Consider the following 16,009-nt stretch of genomic DNA (forward strand, 5'->3'; position numbering starts at 1 on the left):
TACTTCAGCTGCTGCATGACTGCTCTTTCTTGAGATAAAAACATCTTATGAAAGTAGAGTTGTGTACTTACCTTACAAATGTCAAGCTTCAAATAGTATTTATTAGCACACCTTTTTCAAGACAGCTACACCAAACAATATTTGGAATTCATTAGACGACGTGAGCCTCCTGCTTCTTCAGAAAAGCTACTCGGTGTGGCGTATGACTATGAGTCTGTATTTACCTTTTTCCCTTACTCGCTGCTCTTCCTCCGCTCATGCTTGTGTGTATTTATTGTAGGTAATACCAGAGGCGAGCGCAGGGGAGGATCTCCATGTTATCCGCACGCCATTTGAAGGAGTGGATGATTTTTTTATACCACCGACAAATCTTATTATTAATCACGTCAGGTAAGAAATTATGTTAACGAATAGCAACAGTGACCATACTGCTTTCTTCTAGCAGGCATCCTTCTAGTAATCTTACTGCACTTAACCAATCTTAATGAATGAGATCGTGATTAAGCTAACTACTTTCATCCCCGTTTTCATATGTGAAATGGAGAAACGATTGAGCAAATTACCTGTAGTGATTCAGCAGATGAGTGAGACAGCAAGAAACAAACCTGGTCATCCCTTGGACCGTGCACGGGCATTCAAACCTCAATTTGCTCAGCCCACGCCTCCTTGCAGCAAAATATGACACGCTGCCTCAGTTTACTTGTCCTAGGCTCCCTCCTGCGATTTAGGAATTTGGGTAGAAACCTGTGTCAAGGATTTATTGCCTGTAATGGTAAAACTTTATTCTGCCCGAAGCATAAGGCGTGATTTTTCCATGTGTTTCCTGTGATTTACTTGTTCAAACATTGGATCTCTCTGTGAGGTGTGTGGTTTGAGCAGGAAAATGGCATGCACTGCATATTTAGAAAAGCACCTCCATGAACCATCAGATTTGAATGTTCATGTGATGTAGTGGTTAATGAGATTGTATAACTAACATACTAAAACTTGGGCTAATACTGGCTGTTTCCCGTTAACATTATCAAAAGGAATGTTAACTGCACAGCATTTTATGCTGTTCTTACCGTGTTATAATGTAACAACTGTTTAATCATCTTCTGTTCCCAATAACTAAGTAAACACTCAAAAGATCATCTCCTTACATTGCTCTTGGATTCCTTGCAGTGAACGCTGAGGACAGGGGGATCACACTTAAACGATAATGTGTTGAATCAGATCCAAAATAAATAATTGCTTCCTGAAACACAAAATAACGAGGCGTATTTCATGGCTGTCAGTCTTAGTTTTTCCCTACCTCATTTTTCCAGTGTTCTTTCAGAATATCGCTGTAATAGCAGTGCCGGGAGGTAGCTGGCTCTGCTGAATGTTAAAGCCTGAGATGAGAAGTTGTGGTCCAGGTTCAAAGACAGAAAAGTGGAACAATTACGCTTTTTTTTTCTTGTTTATTGTCTTTTTGCTTCAGTGTGATTAATCGACTGTGTACAGAAATATTAAATGTAGATAATTGTCTATATTTTTCCATGTGCAAAGCAGAGAATGCTGTGCCTAATTTCCTATTTCATTTGTTCAGAGCCAGATCTTTGTCCCTTCTCTCTCACCCTCAGCACAGAAAAATAATTGCTCACAGTCTAATGAGACTTGCTGAGATCGTGTTCTAAATTCTCCACTCAGAAACAATAAATGGCAATACCAGCATTTCCCAGGAAGGTGAATATTTAAGCAATCTCTTCCGCAAGCCAAAAAATATTTGTATGCAAATGTTCCTATATATGTATTTCAACTGCCTGTTATTTCAGATGGATATCTAGGAATGTATCCATTTTTATTAGTTCCCGGGGTAGATTGTTGTCTATTAAAAAGTCTCCAAGTGCAAGGTTTTCTTTGAGATTTCAGATCACAGATATCATGCCAGTGCTGTGCCTCTTCTGCAGCTGCATGCACATAAAACACATTCTGACCCACTTTTTAAAATTAAAGTTTATGATAAAAAACACTTTTTAACTTCTTCAGGCATTTGGCCAAGTATTAAGGAAGTCTTGAGGAAAAAAAAAATGCTCTAAGGGAAAGCATTTTTTAAAGTGTACTTAAAACGCATTCATCCAGGAGAAATACAAGTGCCATATCCAATTTCCCCCCACACAGTGCGCTACAAATGTCCACTGCGGATATTTTCAGAAGTCTCTAATGGATGTGAGTATAATGGGAAAATGAAAGGCTTAGCCCAGTGATTTTCATAGGATCATACACTACATTGGCTCCTTCTTCAGAAGTGAAATCATTGCTGAATGTCTCAGTCACAGATGGATTAAGAATAAAGAAATAAAGCCAGTGTTTTAAGGAAAACGTATATTATTTGCGTGCAAGCACGTTGTCCTTTATATTTCAGAAAGCAATTTTACGTCTTTTGGGAAACAGATATAAAACTAAGTACTCACTTGATTTCCTTCTGTCTGCATTCAATGCATAAAAAGATGCTCTGTGTAAAATTAGTTTTCGTAAGTCAGTATCAGTGACCTGTGAATCGAGGGGAACACAAACAGGCTGCTTCTATGGGCTCCCTCTCAAATTAAGCAGAAACCTTTCTTGGCTATTCTTGACCTTTTCTTGTCTTCAGCAAAGGTCAGATGTGCTGCAGCATATATCTTTCGTTCTCTGCTCACTGTTAGCTACCCTCTCTTGAGACAGAAACCAAAGGCTCCTTCTCTTCAGTGCACCTTGGCTGGTTATGTTCCTTGAGAAACGTTTTACAGCATCACTGGGCCGGCAGGACAGTGTTTAACACAGTCTGATCTGCACCTCAGCCTTGTTGGCTCCCGCAGTGGTCTCCAGGCACCGCAGGGGGAGAGGGGGAGTAGCGAATGTGCATCACTGCAACCCTCTGGCTGTAATTTAAGGGATCAGGTTGGACATGGTCTTCACTCAAGGGTTATACATATAGCTCAAAGTTGCTCTCTGGCCCCAGTCTGGCAGTGTTATGCTTTCTTTTGAATGGTTTTCTATTTGGGGATTGAAAAAGTCTAGAGTATATATTGGATTACATTTCTGAAACAGTTTAAATACAGCACTGGTCGACAGGAGCCTACAGAACACCCACGCCTTGATTCCTCATCCCTGTTGTAAATTGGTGTTCCCAATAAGAGGCTTCAGCTCTTGAACGCATTATTCAAATTCCCAAGTACCTACTCAGGCTTTCAGGATTAGGTCGCTAATTTGAAATGAAATATATACCGCCTTTTAGCCCATTTGAGAAACACTATAATGGGAGAGATTTCTTACAGAAAAGAGACAGCCTTACTGCGCACGCTTACAAAACCAACAGGGTAGAGTTTCCCTGTTCTGCTGACTTTTGTCTTTTCTCAAGCATGTCACCATGTCTCCAGAGATGACTTCAGTGTCATGTTTTTCTATTTCAGGTTTGGCTTCATCTTTAACAAATCAAAATTCGCTGTTCATAAAATTGACCTGGAAACTGTGACCCACATCAAGGCTATCAGCTTCAAAAACTATAGCTGCGTACCGCAGACCATGGCTTATACCCACCTGGGCGGTTACTTCTTTGTCCAGTGTAGGAGGAATAGGTCGGTGGCTGCATCGCCACAGCTCATTATTGACAGTGTTACCGATGCCGTCATCGGCCCCAACAGCGGCGTGACGGGCACACCTTATATCTCACCGGATGGACGCTATTTGGTCAGTGCGGATGAAGACAGTGGCAGGATCAAAGTCCAGACTCTATCTGTCCGAGGGGAAATCAAGTTGATTTATGACTTACAAACAAACATACGTGTATCTGATCTGACATTTCAACCTTCTTTCACTGAAGGCAATCAGTACTATATATATGCTACTTCACATTTGCAAACAGATGTGCTTTTTGTAGAGCTGTCAACGGGGAAAATGAATGTACTGAAGAATTTAAAGGACCCTATCACATCCAAAGACTGGCCCTGGAGCAACTACAATAGAATTATGAAAGACAGTGGATTATTTGGACAGTATCTCCTTACACCAGCTAAAGAGTCACTGTTTGTTATAAATGGGAGGCAAAATACGTTACGCTGTGAGGTTTCAGGTATAAAAAGGGGTAACACAGTGGTCTGGGTTGGAGAAGTATGAAAGGCCAATAGCAGCAGAGCCTTTGGCAGGCAAGTACCTGTTGGACCTTTACACTGCGACAAGTGAGCAGTAGCATTGTATATTTTTACACTGGGAAAAAAAAAAAGATAAAACAACCCCCCCCTGTATAGGCTTCATGGTACAACCCTGGTCTACTTGCAAGTTTTATAATACAAGGTATGCTCTGCTAATAGGAAGTGGGTTTGAAGGGATATTTTTTATTTGGGGATGTGATTTGTGGTTATGAGAAAAATGCTGGGACGTTAATAATATCTCCACTGAGATACCGTATCAGCCACGAAATTTAGTGATTCTGTAGAACAAAACAGATTTTGAGTTTCTGTATTGAGGAGCTTTTAGTTACGTTCAGGCCATCAGTTTTCTGTCCACCTTGGCCATTAGCTGTGCTGACTTCCCCACCCCGACACAGAGAGGCTGCAGAAGCAATGGCTGCGGTTAGAATTCACCTCTGGATGATGCAGGAAACTAAGCATCAGAGAGCAGTTTTCAACCCTCAGAAACCTAGGAGGGAGATTTAATGAAAACTGATCAGTTTTCTCTGCAGGATGGCTTTGGGAGGGTTCACGTATGCGACTTCAGAAGGAGGCACAACAGAAATAGAAACTGTCAGCTTGCTTTCTCCGGCACTTAATTTTGCTCGGGGTAACTACTGGAGGCAATGTTATGAGTCCCCTCTTCTAATGCATATTTGTGATGGTATTTGAGGAATTTGGCATGAAATATCCAGGCCGTTAGAGTGAGTAAACGCCAGGGAACTCAGGGGGGTGAGGGGAGTGGGGAGGGAGGCAGAGTTTGTAAGAAATTTGATGAGAAGGGGGCATTAGACTTGCAGCAGCGTGTCACAATATGCAACATCTGCTCTTCAGGGGCAGAGATTCATTATGATTATTCCCATAGGAGGCAGCAACACTTCTAGAAATTGTTGGTTTCTCTCATTAAGTTTATTTAGTTAGCACTGAAGTCACTTGGTTCTTTGTAAAATAATAACTACAATGGCAGAGGGTATTTTTAATAGAAAACTCACTCATTTTCTAGTAATAGCCTTAATTTGCTTGTTTATTTTCAGACATTAATTTTTTCTCTTCCCATTTATAGTATTTAGATTCAATTATCTTTTAGTTACGAGCAAAGAGATTGATGTAAAACCAGCTGGATTTACCCTACAACGCAGCAGCTGGCACTGAGAAATTTCAGTTGAAGTCCCATAAAAATACAGATCCATTCGCACATTTGGAAGATATAAAAACTTTTCCAGTTGTGTTTTTCTAACTTTCTGCATTCACCACCATGACGTGATGAGGGCAAGAGCAGCTCACAAAGCGGTGCAAACCAGGTGAGCCTCACCGCCACCATGAACGGGCACAGCAAGTGGTTGTGTCTCACGTAGTGCTTTGAAATCGCAGTCTTGAGGCAGGTGACACTCTCTGAAGGCAAACCTCTATTGCATCAGAGCCTGCACTGGTCGGCCTCTTGAAAGACCCAGCTCGTTTGGTGAATGATCTTATTGCCCAGAGTTTGTACAAAAGCAGCTGCTCGGTGTGACCAGAGATACGTAGTGGCTCCTTAATTATTTTCCAACTGAAGTCACCCATTTCACAGTGCACACAGAGGGATGTTAGATGACAAGAATGCAGACCACCAACACTGGTAATTTGGGGGTTAAATGTTAAAAGAGTAGCATTTTAGCACGGCTGTAGACCTGAAGTCATTTAAACCATTTCGGTTCTATAGAGAATATATAAAAAATCTGTTCAGGCAGAAGAAGAAGGGGAGCTGAATCCTATGAATTCATTAAACACGGAGTCCTTGAAATTGCCCTTCAGCACCCATAGGCTGAAACCTACATCTCTTTTCACTTATGAGCCATAGGGGTTAGAAGAGACTATCCCGCCATTGCAACAGAGACATAGAAAACAGATTAGCATAGCCTTCCTTTAGCAATGCATGACATCCATGATTTTCTACTCATCCAGTTAGGAAACATCCCCATTTCAAGGAAAGGAGAAGACCAGCTTTGTAAGTACCTTTAAATATGCACAACTCCTTTCTTGAACGAAGCTGTATCCATACATTGCAGTCATCCTCAATGTGGTTTACCAAGGCCAAACACTGCTCTCGTGTTATCTTTTATGACTTCTTGGATATTTTATTATGCCTATGGTAAGTTTCCCTGTAGAGACGTTCATTGTGTCATAGATCGAGCAAATATTACTTTTTTAAGAACATTTAAAAAAAAACAACTGTATATATCTGTTCAGGTAAATATTCTTGAGGCTGGTTTATATATAGGCTGTGAACGATGTGTAACAGACCTCACTTCTTCCTGTTTGTTGCAAAATATTGGAATAGCGTTCACTTGAAAAATCCCACTTGGACATTCCAAAGATGTTCCCTTTCTTCCCTCTTCAGCCCAAGTTCTGGTGATGTGTTTTCTAAACTATCCTAATGGTGATATATCATACTTAGAAGATGAAGTACAATTTAGTTTGTCCACACTACTTGTGAACAGTTCCAATGACAGTCAAACCTGACATTAAAGTGCTGCACATTTGTTACTTGGATTTTATTTTTTTTATGACACGGAAATTTTATATGTACTCAAAAATGTTTCTACTCATTTTTGCTTTTCAACTCTGTCAAGAAGAGACTACACCTCCTTGTTTGCAGTTTATTTCCTGCTCCTGTTCTCCACCAATTCACAATTAATTCCTAGCTAATGATTAATTAATCATAGTGATTAATTGACATGAATTTAAATTGAATTAATGACCATTTAGTTATCCTATAATAGTCATATATCAGTTGGGTATTCTGACACTAGAATCATGGAAAAATGGTCCCCGATTGACAATAAGACTAGTCCAGGATCGGATGCATTTTCCATTCATCATTGAGGTTAAACAGCAGGATAATGGAAATAGTGTTTTGTCTTAGTATTTCCTTCTTCGCTTTTTAAATAAGTGAGAGTTTCTACTTAACACCTTTAACTATGCAGTTCAGTGACTATTTAGGAACCATCCGCTATTGTTTTAAATCAGAGAGAAAACTCCTGAGTGCCTTAATTAGGAATCTGTGACACTAATTAACATTTTCTTACCATTTAATACTTTGATTTTTTATAAACGCTATAGAAAAACCCAGCAGAAGTCCCAAAATATTTGGGTGGGCAGAGATGGGCATGGCCACAGGATGAGTGGGAGATGGGAAACTGGGGGCTGTTGAAGGACATATCACCTACCTTGAAGGAGCTTGGCCGCTTGGTTGTGTTGACCTCCATGAACATGGCTTTGCCGGAGAGACACACGAGTCCTGATGACCTGTTGACAAGTGCTTATTTACTTGATTTATACCATGATTAGGTCTTAATTACTAGAGTGCCTGGTAGTGTGCTATGTACTGCGTAAAACAGATAAAAAGGGCAAGATCTCAATTCTGTAAGGAGATAACAGCTAATTCCCTGTATGACCCTACAGCAGGTCAACAAAATGAACAGGAAAGTGGGAACCATGGCTGGGAGAGACATAAGGGTTGATATGTATGCAATAACTCACCTATTCATCAAAGATGCCGGCATGCCATAATGCCTGTGTATTTTTTTTCCTTAAAGCCCCCTTTGTCCCTCCCTCTTCAGGGCTTTATTTTAAGCAAACATCCATACCTTCACATGCATCGCTGTTGCTCTTCATCCCTGGGACTGGGCCACTCGACTCCAGGGTTTCCCTGTCCTCTGTGACGCGCCACCTCATGCTCGGGTAATTTTTCTCATAGAAAACCTGCAGAGGGAATCTTGCTTGTTCTATAACACAGTGCAATCCCAGCATCTGGAGACCAGGAAAACCTCTGTGTTTCTTTTAAAAAGGGATTGTGCAGTGATCTTTGGTGTTGAGGACAGGACAAATTCCCAGCAAGCACGGTGAGCCTGGGAAGAGAGCACTCTGAAATGTCACCTTGCTTTTTAACCTGCCTCCAGCAAGAGGGGTGGTTCTTTTTTAACAGCGATCTGTAAAAATGAAGAATGCAATAGCAAGGCTATAAGGATTTTTTTTTAAATGACCCTGAAAACAGAGAATAGACGCGAGCAGGCACCAACCTCACCTCTTGCTCACACATTGTAAAAATCAGGATGCCCCCAAAATGCAAAGGCGCTGATTTGGGGCTCGATCCCGAACACTGGGACTGAGCTGCAGCCCAGGAGGGGCCGTGTTGGCAGCAATGAAGGAGCTGCAATCACAGAGCTGCAACTATTCATTTGGGGGTTTATTCCGCGCAGTGTGAGCCGGGTGTTTCAGCCCAGTCTAAAGTATTTCCCAACATACCTTAGATGCTGCAGTCCCGCGGCTGCCCAGGACGGTGAGGTGGGAATTGCAGCCTGGGCAGGTGGATCAGGGTGGTTGGAGCACGACCAGTGCAACTTGTTACGTTCTTGGCTCCATCTGCTCTCTGCACCAGCTGAGTTGATGCCCATAACTCAGTTCAGTGGCGTGTACAGCACAAAAGGTCAGCCCTGCAGAGCCTGGTGGGAGGAGGTACTGGAACCTTTGCACGCTGCTGTTAATGACCTTCAGCGCCTTCACGCAGGATGCTCGGGTGACTTACAGTCCTCACAGACCGGTTGGTAAAGAAACTCAGTTTTCCTTTGGGTTTCTTTTTTCCTTCTTGGGATTTTATTTGTCCCTTATTTTCAGACAAAAGAAAATTCCTGGAAAAGGGATGCAAGCTCATGCTAGCGGCACAAAACTCAAAGATGAACAAGGCTCTTGCACGTCTTGTTTTAAATCTGGGAAACACAGGGGAGTATTGGTCATATTTTCCAATTGCTTGTATTAGCAAAACACAAAGCAAGACCAAAAAAAAAGTCATTTTTTTAACCAGTTCCGAACACTATCTTTAAAAACAAAAAAAGGAAAAAAAAAAAAAAAGAGCCCTGCTGTGTGCTTGTACCATGCAAATTGCCACTGCCCAGAGACTCATTTAATTAAGCACTTCAGCATCTAACCCTTGGCAGTCTGTGGTGTCTTTGACACTTGTCCAGAAAGCCAGCTGCAAACAGTGACCCAGACAAGAAGCCCATCCCAATTTACAAAGGTCAGAGCACTGGTGTTTCCAGAAGTGAAACTCAAACTCCCGTATTAGCAAGGATTTTGCCCCACACTTGCCTGCACGTGATGCTGTGCATGGCTTGATGGCCACAACGTGCTCTGAACCTACACAACCAACGGCAGAGCCGTGTACTCCAGTCACTGTTCAACTTACAGCAAGAGGATGCAGTGGTGGCTGAGACTCCAACAGCCCTGTGGCCACGGCAGAGCAGAGCATGGAGCATTACCTGAAGAGGCAGAGTTCTTTTTTGACTGCAAGGAGAATGGTAGACGGAGAATGTTTAACATTTTAGTTAAGGCCACAGTAAACCCGATGTTAATAAATTTCCAGAAAGTGGAGGGATGTTTTTGCATAGGAAAGTACATAATTTCTGCAGAGGATTTGCTTTGAGGGCTTGCAAAGCCTGATCTGAGTGGGGTCAGGCAGCGAGACCAGGCTGGCATCTTGGATTCCCACCTCCCTTTTATTTGAGCAGGTCCAACCAAGAGTAATAATAAGTCATCTGCTAGTAATCTGGGGGGTTTTAATCAATGTATTATTTCCTAATTTCAACCCTCATCCATTTCAGCACAGCTGCACTCAGCAAGCCAGTACCTCCTGTGCCCACTGTAGGCTGTGAGCATTAAGGATGTAGAACTTCCCTAAGCCCTGAACGTCAGCCCTGAACACCCTGTTGTGCAGACAGCTCAATATGAGCAGCTATATTATATTTATCTGTATTTGGAGTGTTCCATTGGGCTCCAGACTTATTCTTACATTGACTCCAAGACAATTACTTTAAAATATAGTTTTAAGAATATTGGTGTGCCACAAACAGAGGGTAACTATTGGCTTATTAATTCTAGCATCCCTTTCTTCCAAGTGGCTGATCTGAAGTGGTCTTATATCCCGCCTGATGGCTAAGCCTCACGTTGCTCTCTTCAGCCAGATCATCAGCACATCTAGTCCCACTGCAAATAAAATTTCCTGCTTTATCAAACACAGCTGAGCTCCTCCAGGAAGATAACCCCACACTGACACAGACAGCAGACCTCAGTGAGCCCCGCTCCGTCGGCACTTTTCCAGTTGGCAGTCTTGCTCAGCACAAAGTCAGCTCTGCATTAAACACAAGTCCAGCTTTGAAGCTGGCTGAGCCTGGCGTCCCACCGCGGGCATGCAGGATGCCAGCATTATCCCGTGGCCAAAATTACTATTTCGTCTCTGTAAAACCATTTCAATTCTGTAGCTACATCAGCTTCTTTAGGATTTTTTTAAGCAGATTTTAATCTCTCAAGGTGAGGCGTTTTCTCAAGCCTGAAAACTCTTTATGAGATTCTTTTTTTTCCAAATTTTTGTATCTTCAACAGCCTTTTTTTTTTTTTTTCTAATGGGAGAAGGGGACTGGGACACATTTGTAGACAACAGCCCGGTGCAACACTGCCCTTTCTGCCCTTGCACGTGGCCCACACGGGCAAAAATCACAGAAGGTATCGGCAATTGCTAAAAGCAATGGGGCAGGAAAAATCCTGGAGCAGAAACCATAGGACTGCCCCATTCTGCTGCCCCCACCAAAGGACCAGAGACCTGCAGCATGTGCTGCGGCGAGCAAGACTGCAGAAGTGTGCCAGAGCACACATCTCTGTCGGCCCTAGTGAGGAGGTGGAGAGGCCATTAAAATAAGGACTTGATGGACTCAGTTGGCTGAATACTCTGCGCTTGCTTAGTTTAAAACAGAAACTACCAGTAGCTCTGAGTGTGTGTGTGAAAATTAACAGCACCCCTGAATGACACTAAGTTCTCACTTCTGAAGGCATTTCCCAAACACAGGACATCCCACATGCCCGGCTCCTTCTTTATGGACAAATATTTGGGCAAATATATGGCCAAAAATACTCAATCCAACAAATCTCAATCCAACAAATGGCCATTCTCTCCAAATAAAAGTTGGGGGCACTGCAGGCCAAGAGATTTTTATGTCATTTCCCAAACCTCATTGAAGACTAATGAAAATTTGTGATTAAATTTGAAAGCTATGGCTAGGAAAACAAAATTCAGAGACCTTTCTCAGCACCCAAATCATGAAGAGCAGAGAACAACATTTTAGTGCTCATTCGCTTTTGAAAGGACAAATACTTGTCTCTTTTGCTACAGCTTTTCATTTTAGACACACAAGCCTATATTTTGTCCATGTGGATTTGTGCATGTTCATCCTGGCCCTCCTTCAAGTCCATCATGAAGCACAAGTCTAGAAGCAGCCCCGGAATCTCAAGGGGGATTCCCACCCTGCCATGGCAATGAGCTGCTGAGGAGGTGAAGGCTCAGCGAAGCCTTCGGCCTTCGCACCCCTCAGAGCTGAAGCACGTGGGGATGCTCGAGGTCCAGCCGCAGCCTTGTAGGGCAGCCGAGGAGTCGATGTAGAATGGCTCGAGTGAAATAATACAGGCGAAGCCTGAGGATAAACATATGAAGCCCTGCTGCTAACTGATAGAGGCTGTTTCCCAAACTGAGGGGGTTTTCACCTTTATTCTTTCGCCCCTTATCTCTGAACAGCTTTTCCAGCTGCTTTTTCCCCCTGCCCCAATTTCATCAATCCCTGTGTGCTCCCAACTCTCGCCAAAACAGCGCTCTTGCTCTCATCCTGCAGACAAAAGCTTATTCAGCAGGTAAATCAAAACAACCCCACACCACCTGCTAAAAGAGCCTTGGGAACCTCAGTAGGTGGTTTTTCTCTCCCCCTTGACAGAAGAGCTTCTGCGTCAATGGTCTGATTCACACACTGGTGCACCATCCCGTACGTACACAGCTACAGCTTGTCAACTCACATCCCTACCCTTTCAGTCTTGCTAAAAGTCAGGTGTATTTGTCTCAAGACAGACATCATAATTCTCAGCACTGAACACACAAACTGGAAAAAGTGCAAAGGAAAAATTGAAAATCAACTTTGCCTGAAAAAGCCTCCTCTTGTAATGTTTGCGCACACGAATTTTCCTCCTTATTTATAAAATTTATTGAAGCATTTTTTAATTCATCAACTTCAGTAGAGTTTTGTACCACTGCAGTAATAGTGTGCAACGTCTGAAATATATTTGTACTTACTGTGATGTGTTCCACAGCACCACTCCCACAGTGTATTTGCAGCAACACGATAGGGAAGAGGAGGGGAGAAAAAAGAAAAAAAAAAAAGATCACACAAAGTGCTCTCTATAGATACTGTAAATGCTGGGTTTTTCTTCAAATTTTACAATAAAACTTGTCAAAAGCTCGCTCTGACAGTATCTGGTTTTATCCTTTGGGTGCTAGAATTATTGATAGGCTACGGTCTCCCCTTTTGCAGTGGGTGCAAGTCTATCAGCAACAGTTTCTTAAACTGTGGGTGTATTAATTCAGCTGAAATACAGCTGAAGCAATGAGCAGGGCTCCTCTCTGCCCTACAAAAGCAGCTGAGAGTTAAGTCTATACGTGTTGTTTCTATGGGCAAGTTCATAACGGTGTATTTGTAGCTAGGAACTTGGACAAGTAAGACACGGAAAGGGTCAGGAGGGGCATGAGGCATGCACCGGATCTATCACCCATCCCACCAGGGATTAAATTCTCTCAGAAAGAAAGCCCCGTGCAGGCGGGCCCGCAATTCAGAGCACCCTTTTCTAGTGCCTCAGCACTGCGAAACTCAGCCCAAGCCCCGTGCAATCCTACAGCTGCTTGTGGGCTGGTGCAGGGTTTAAACCAGGGCAACCTTTGGCTCTTGCTGATTGTTTCAAGGATGTCAATCTGCCTTTCTGGGTTAGCTGTGCAGCTTACCATGCGCTTCTCTGGGTGCCTTCCTTCTCAGTATGGCAGCGAGAGCGATGAGCAGCGGACGCTGCACCGGCCGCTCCGCAGATCCATCTGGTGGCAGAGCTTCTCCTAAAAGCAATCAGGCTAGAATGGGTGAGCTGGTTTTCTCATGCACATTGTACTACAGCTCCGTGATTCTATATTTAAGATTAGGTTCCCATGCCTGTGTATTTAATTTATAACTGTAATTCTGGCCTAGGAAAAATTACCCTGCCTTCACATGGGGCTATTGTAACACTGAGACACAGATGGCTGATTATCGAAGTGTCTAATAGCATCTTTGTAGTAGTCCTAAGGCAAAAAAACAACCCCGTTCTTGACAAGTATTATTTGCTGAAACAAATTCCATTTAATTAAGACATGAAGTCTGTGCTGAAAGACATCCTAGCTTATCAACAATATTAACTGTGGCATCTACTGCTAGAGGTTATGCTTTGCATTAAGGCTAAATGGTAAAGTAGGGGAGGTTTTGAAGAAGTTTTTCAGTTTTCCAAGGCTAAGCTGGTCATTTTCCTTGAATGTTATTTTACTTTAGAGGCTCAAATTAGTGCTGATGAAAATACCCAATGTAACAGCTTTGGAGGTTAAAAGCCTTTCTGTACCCTAAGACTCATTGCACCAGCACGAGCTGCTCTTCATGCCCTGCCCCAAGGTCTTCCATCGCGGCGTGGCGCAGCCGGTCAGTGAGCAGGGGCTGTCTCAGCAGGGCCATCACCACTCATGAGTGCTCCTGATACCAGGACGGGTGTTAGCAAACCACCCCTCGCGCAACCGCTCCAACTGGACAATGTCGCACCAGAGGCTCAGCAGAAACCACGGGCTCATCCCGGGGGTGTGGGGTTTGCTGTGCACCGCTCGTTCAGTGCAACTGGATATTGCACTGGTTTATACACAGAGCCAGCAGCTCAAGGTCTGCAGTATCCCATATGGCAGTAAAATTATTCAAGGAGAAATTATGCAGATAGTCAACATGTTCAAGCCGCAATGAATTGTGCTGAAAACATCAGCACAAGTAGCAGTCAATTTGTGTTACGGTCAACGAATGCAGCTTCACTTGTTTTCTCCTGCTGGGGGCCCTGGGGATGCTCAGGGATGCTCTAATAAACACCCTAAAGCTGCTCCTCATGCATCGGTATGCGACAACACTTGTAATTTAGCAGGGGGAAAAAAAGTGTTCCCTAGAAATAGTCATCATACAAGTGGCACAACACTTCATCCACTGGAGGATGGACAGACTAGAGGGCATATTAATCGAGGCAGGGTGGTTTGGGCAAGTGTAGGAGGAATAATGGCAGCAGAGAAGGTGTTATTTGTAAACAGTGCGGTTCCAACTCCAGGCTGACTCCCAGCTCTTGCTGGTTCCTCTCAGTTTCTCTGGATGTGATGGGAGCTGCAGGAGCGATCTGTCCCAGCAAGACCAGGAAAGTGCCATTTTGTCATTACAGAAGAGGGGGAATAACAATTAGCAGATGCACTTACCTGGAATAATATTGAAAGGAAGAGTACAGCACTCTTCAAAGCAAAACTGGCCACAGTCCCTCCAATAAGCGATGTGTCTGCTGATTGCTCCAAGTCAGATTTTTATAACCAGGCTTACATTGATTAGCAAATTCTCCTGATGCAGCGGATCTGCCAGTGCAGAGTCCAACGGACACAGTATCCAATAGAATGGACTCTGGATGAGGCACAGGTTTTGAGAGCTGTAATCAGGTTTCCGTCAAACATCGCTTCTAAATGTGCCCGAAGCAGGATTAAAGCTGAGGCTTCACTTCAAGTGAATATGTTAAATTTGCGTTTCATTAAATTCTTCCAGCAATAAAAATCAAACCCACTGGATGTTGTTGCAAAGGGTTTCTTCAAGGCAGCCAAACAAATCCCAGAATCATCCTCCATAGCAAAAAAAAAAAACCAGGCAGGCTATTAATTCAGGCTGTAAATATTACTGAAAAGCACACCGTGACCAATAAATTAGGGGCTGTGGTGGCAATGGTGTTAATGCAAGCCTAGAAGGAGACCCTCACTGGGGACAAATAATGTATTTGTGGTGTTGCAGGAGAGAGGGGAGCAGCAGCTAATTGATGCTGGTTATGTATCACACACTGTTCACAAAACCGGCCAGACTGCTGCCAGGCACCCCAGGATCAATGAGTGAGTGATAGTCAGGAAGATTTACACTCACTTTCACACCTCCCTGGGAAGGCTGAAATGGCCCAGAGCATGCCATGAGACTGGTAAAAACTCACTGTCGTAAAAAGCCCTCGTCGCCCAGCCCCGGGCACAGGCTGCTGGTTTCCGACCCTCCAATAAAGTCAGTATCTTAGAGGCATAGAATCATGGAATGGCATGGCTTGGATTGGAAGGGACCTCATAGCCCAACCAGTTCCACTCCCACTGGATCAGGGGCTCCAAGCCCCATCCAGCCTGGCCCTGAACCCCTCCAGGGATGGGGCAGCCACCACTGCTCTGGGCAACCTGGGCCAGGGCCTCCCCACCCTCACAGCAAAACATTTCTCCCTAAAATCTCGTCTCACTCTTTCCTCTTCCAGACTAAAACCCTTCCCCTTCGTCCTTTCTCTGCATTCCCTGATCCAGAGCCTCTCCCTTTCCTGGAGCCCCTTTCAGCGCTGGAAGCTGCTCGAAGGTCTCCCTGCAGCCTTCTCTTCCCCAGGGTGAGCAGCCCCAACCACTACATTGACTTGATGTAAGAGTGCAGGAAGAAGGAAGGGGGAAAATAAGGAAATTTTAGTAGAAGCAAGTAGGATATACAACGCTGTCATCTCTAGTAACATTGGTGTTTCAATTCATTAAAAGTCCAGACAAATTAGATGTTTGTATTCATTTAAAATAATTTCTCCTCTTTGACCTAGCTTAATTTATCATTTTATGTCTTTCTGCAGCGCTTAGGAGAGCTGCTGTTTAACTGAACCAAAAGGAATAGACGAGTAAAATATTAAGTAGT

General features: G+C 43.5%; 1 protein-coding gene and 1 long non-coding RNA gene across 8 annotated transcripts in view; one reads left to right on the forward strand and one right to left on the reverse strand.

Annotated features, from left to right (window-relative positions):
• FSTL4 (follistatin like 4) overlaps positions 1-7,347 on the forward strand; it is a 226,343-nt gene extending 218,996 nt beyond the window's left edge. For 2 of the 4 annotated variants that reach the window (XM_054079740.1, XM_054079742.1), the window contains exons 15-16: positions 281-390; positions 3,414-7,346. In XM_054079740.1, coding sequence (XP_053935715.1) covers positions 281-390; positions 3,414-4,116 — 813 coding nt within the window. In that variant the 3' untranslated portion in view covers positions 4,117-7,346. Of the gene's footprint in view, positions 1-280; positions 391-3,413 lie in introns of all 4 variants that reach the window. The other 2 variants (XM_054079739.1, XM_054079738.1) reach the window with 1 other exon arrangement.
• On the reverse strand, positions 6,170-10,529 carry LOC128853629 (uncharacterized). 4 transcript variants are annotated; one of them, XR_008452242.1, is made up of 4 exons: positions 9,391-10,529; positions 7,796-8,914; positions 7,376-7,454; positions 6,170-6,307 (listed from the first exon to the last, which is right to left on the reverse strand). It is a non-coding gene; the product is annotated as an uncharacterized LOC128853629 (long non-coding RNA). The 4 variants fall into 4 exon arrangements; XR_008452241.1 differs by having other exon boundaries at positions 7,796-7,910; positions 8,454-10,529; XR_008452243.1 differs by having other exon boundaries at positions 7,796-8,137; positions 8,454-10,529.
• Positions 10,530-16,009: the final 5,480 nt, after the last annotated feature.

This window comes from Cuculus canorus, chromosome 14 (genome assembly GCF_017976375.1).
Source record: "Cuculus canorus isolate bCucCan1 chromosome 14, bCucCan1.pri, whole genome shotgun sequence".
Classification (NCBI taxonomy): Eukaryota; Metazoa; Chordata; class Aves; order Cuculiformes; family Cuculidae; genus Cuculus; species Cuculus canorus.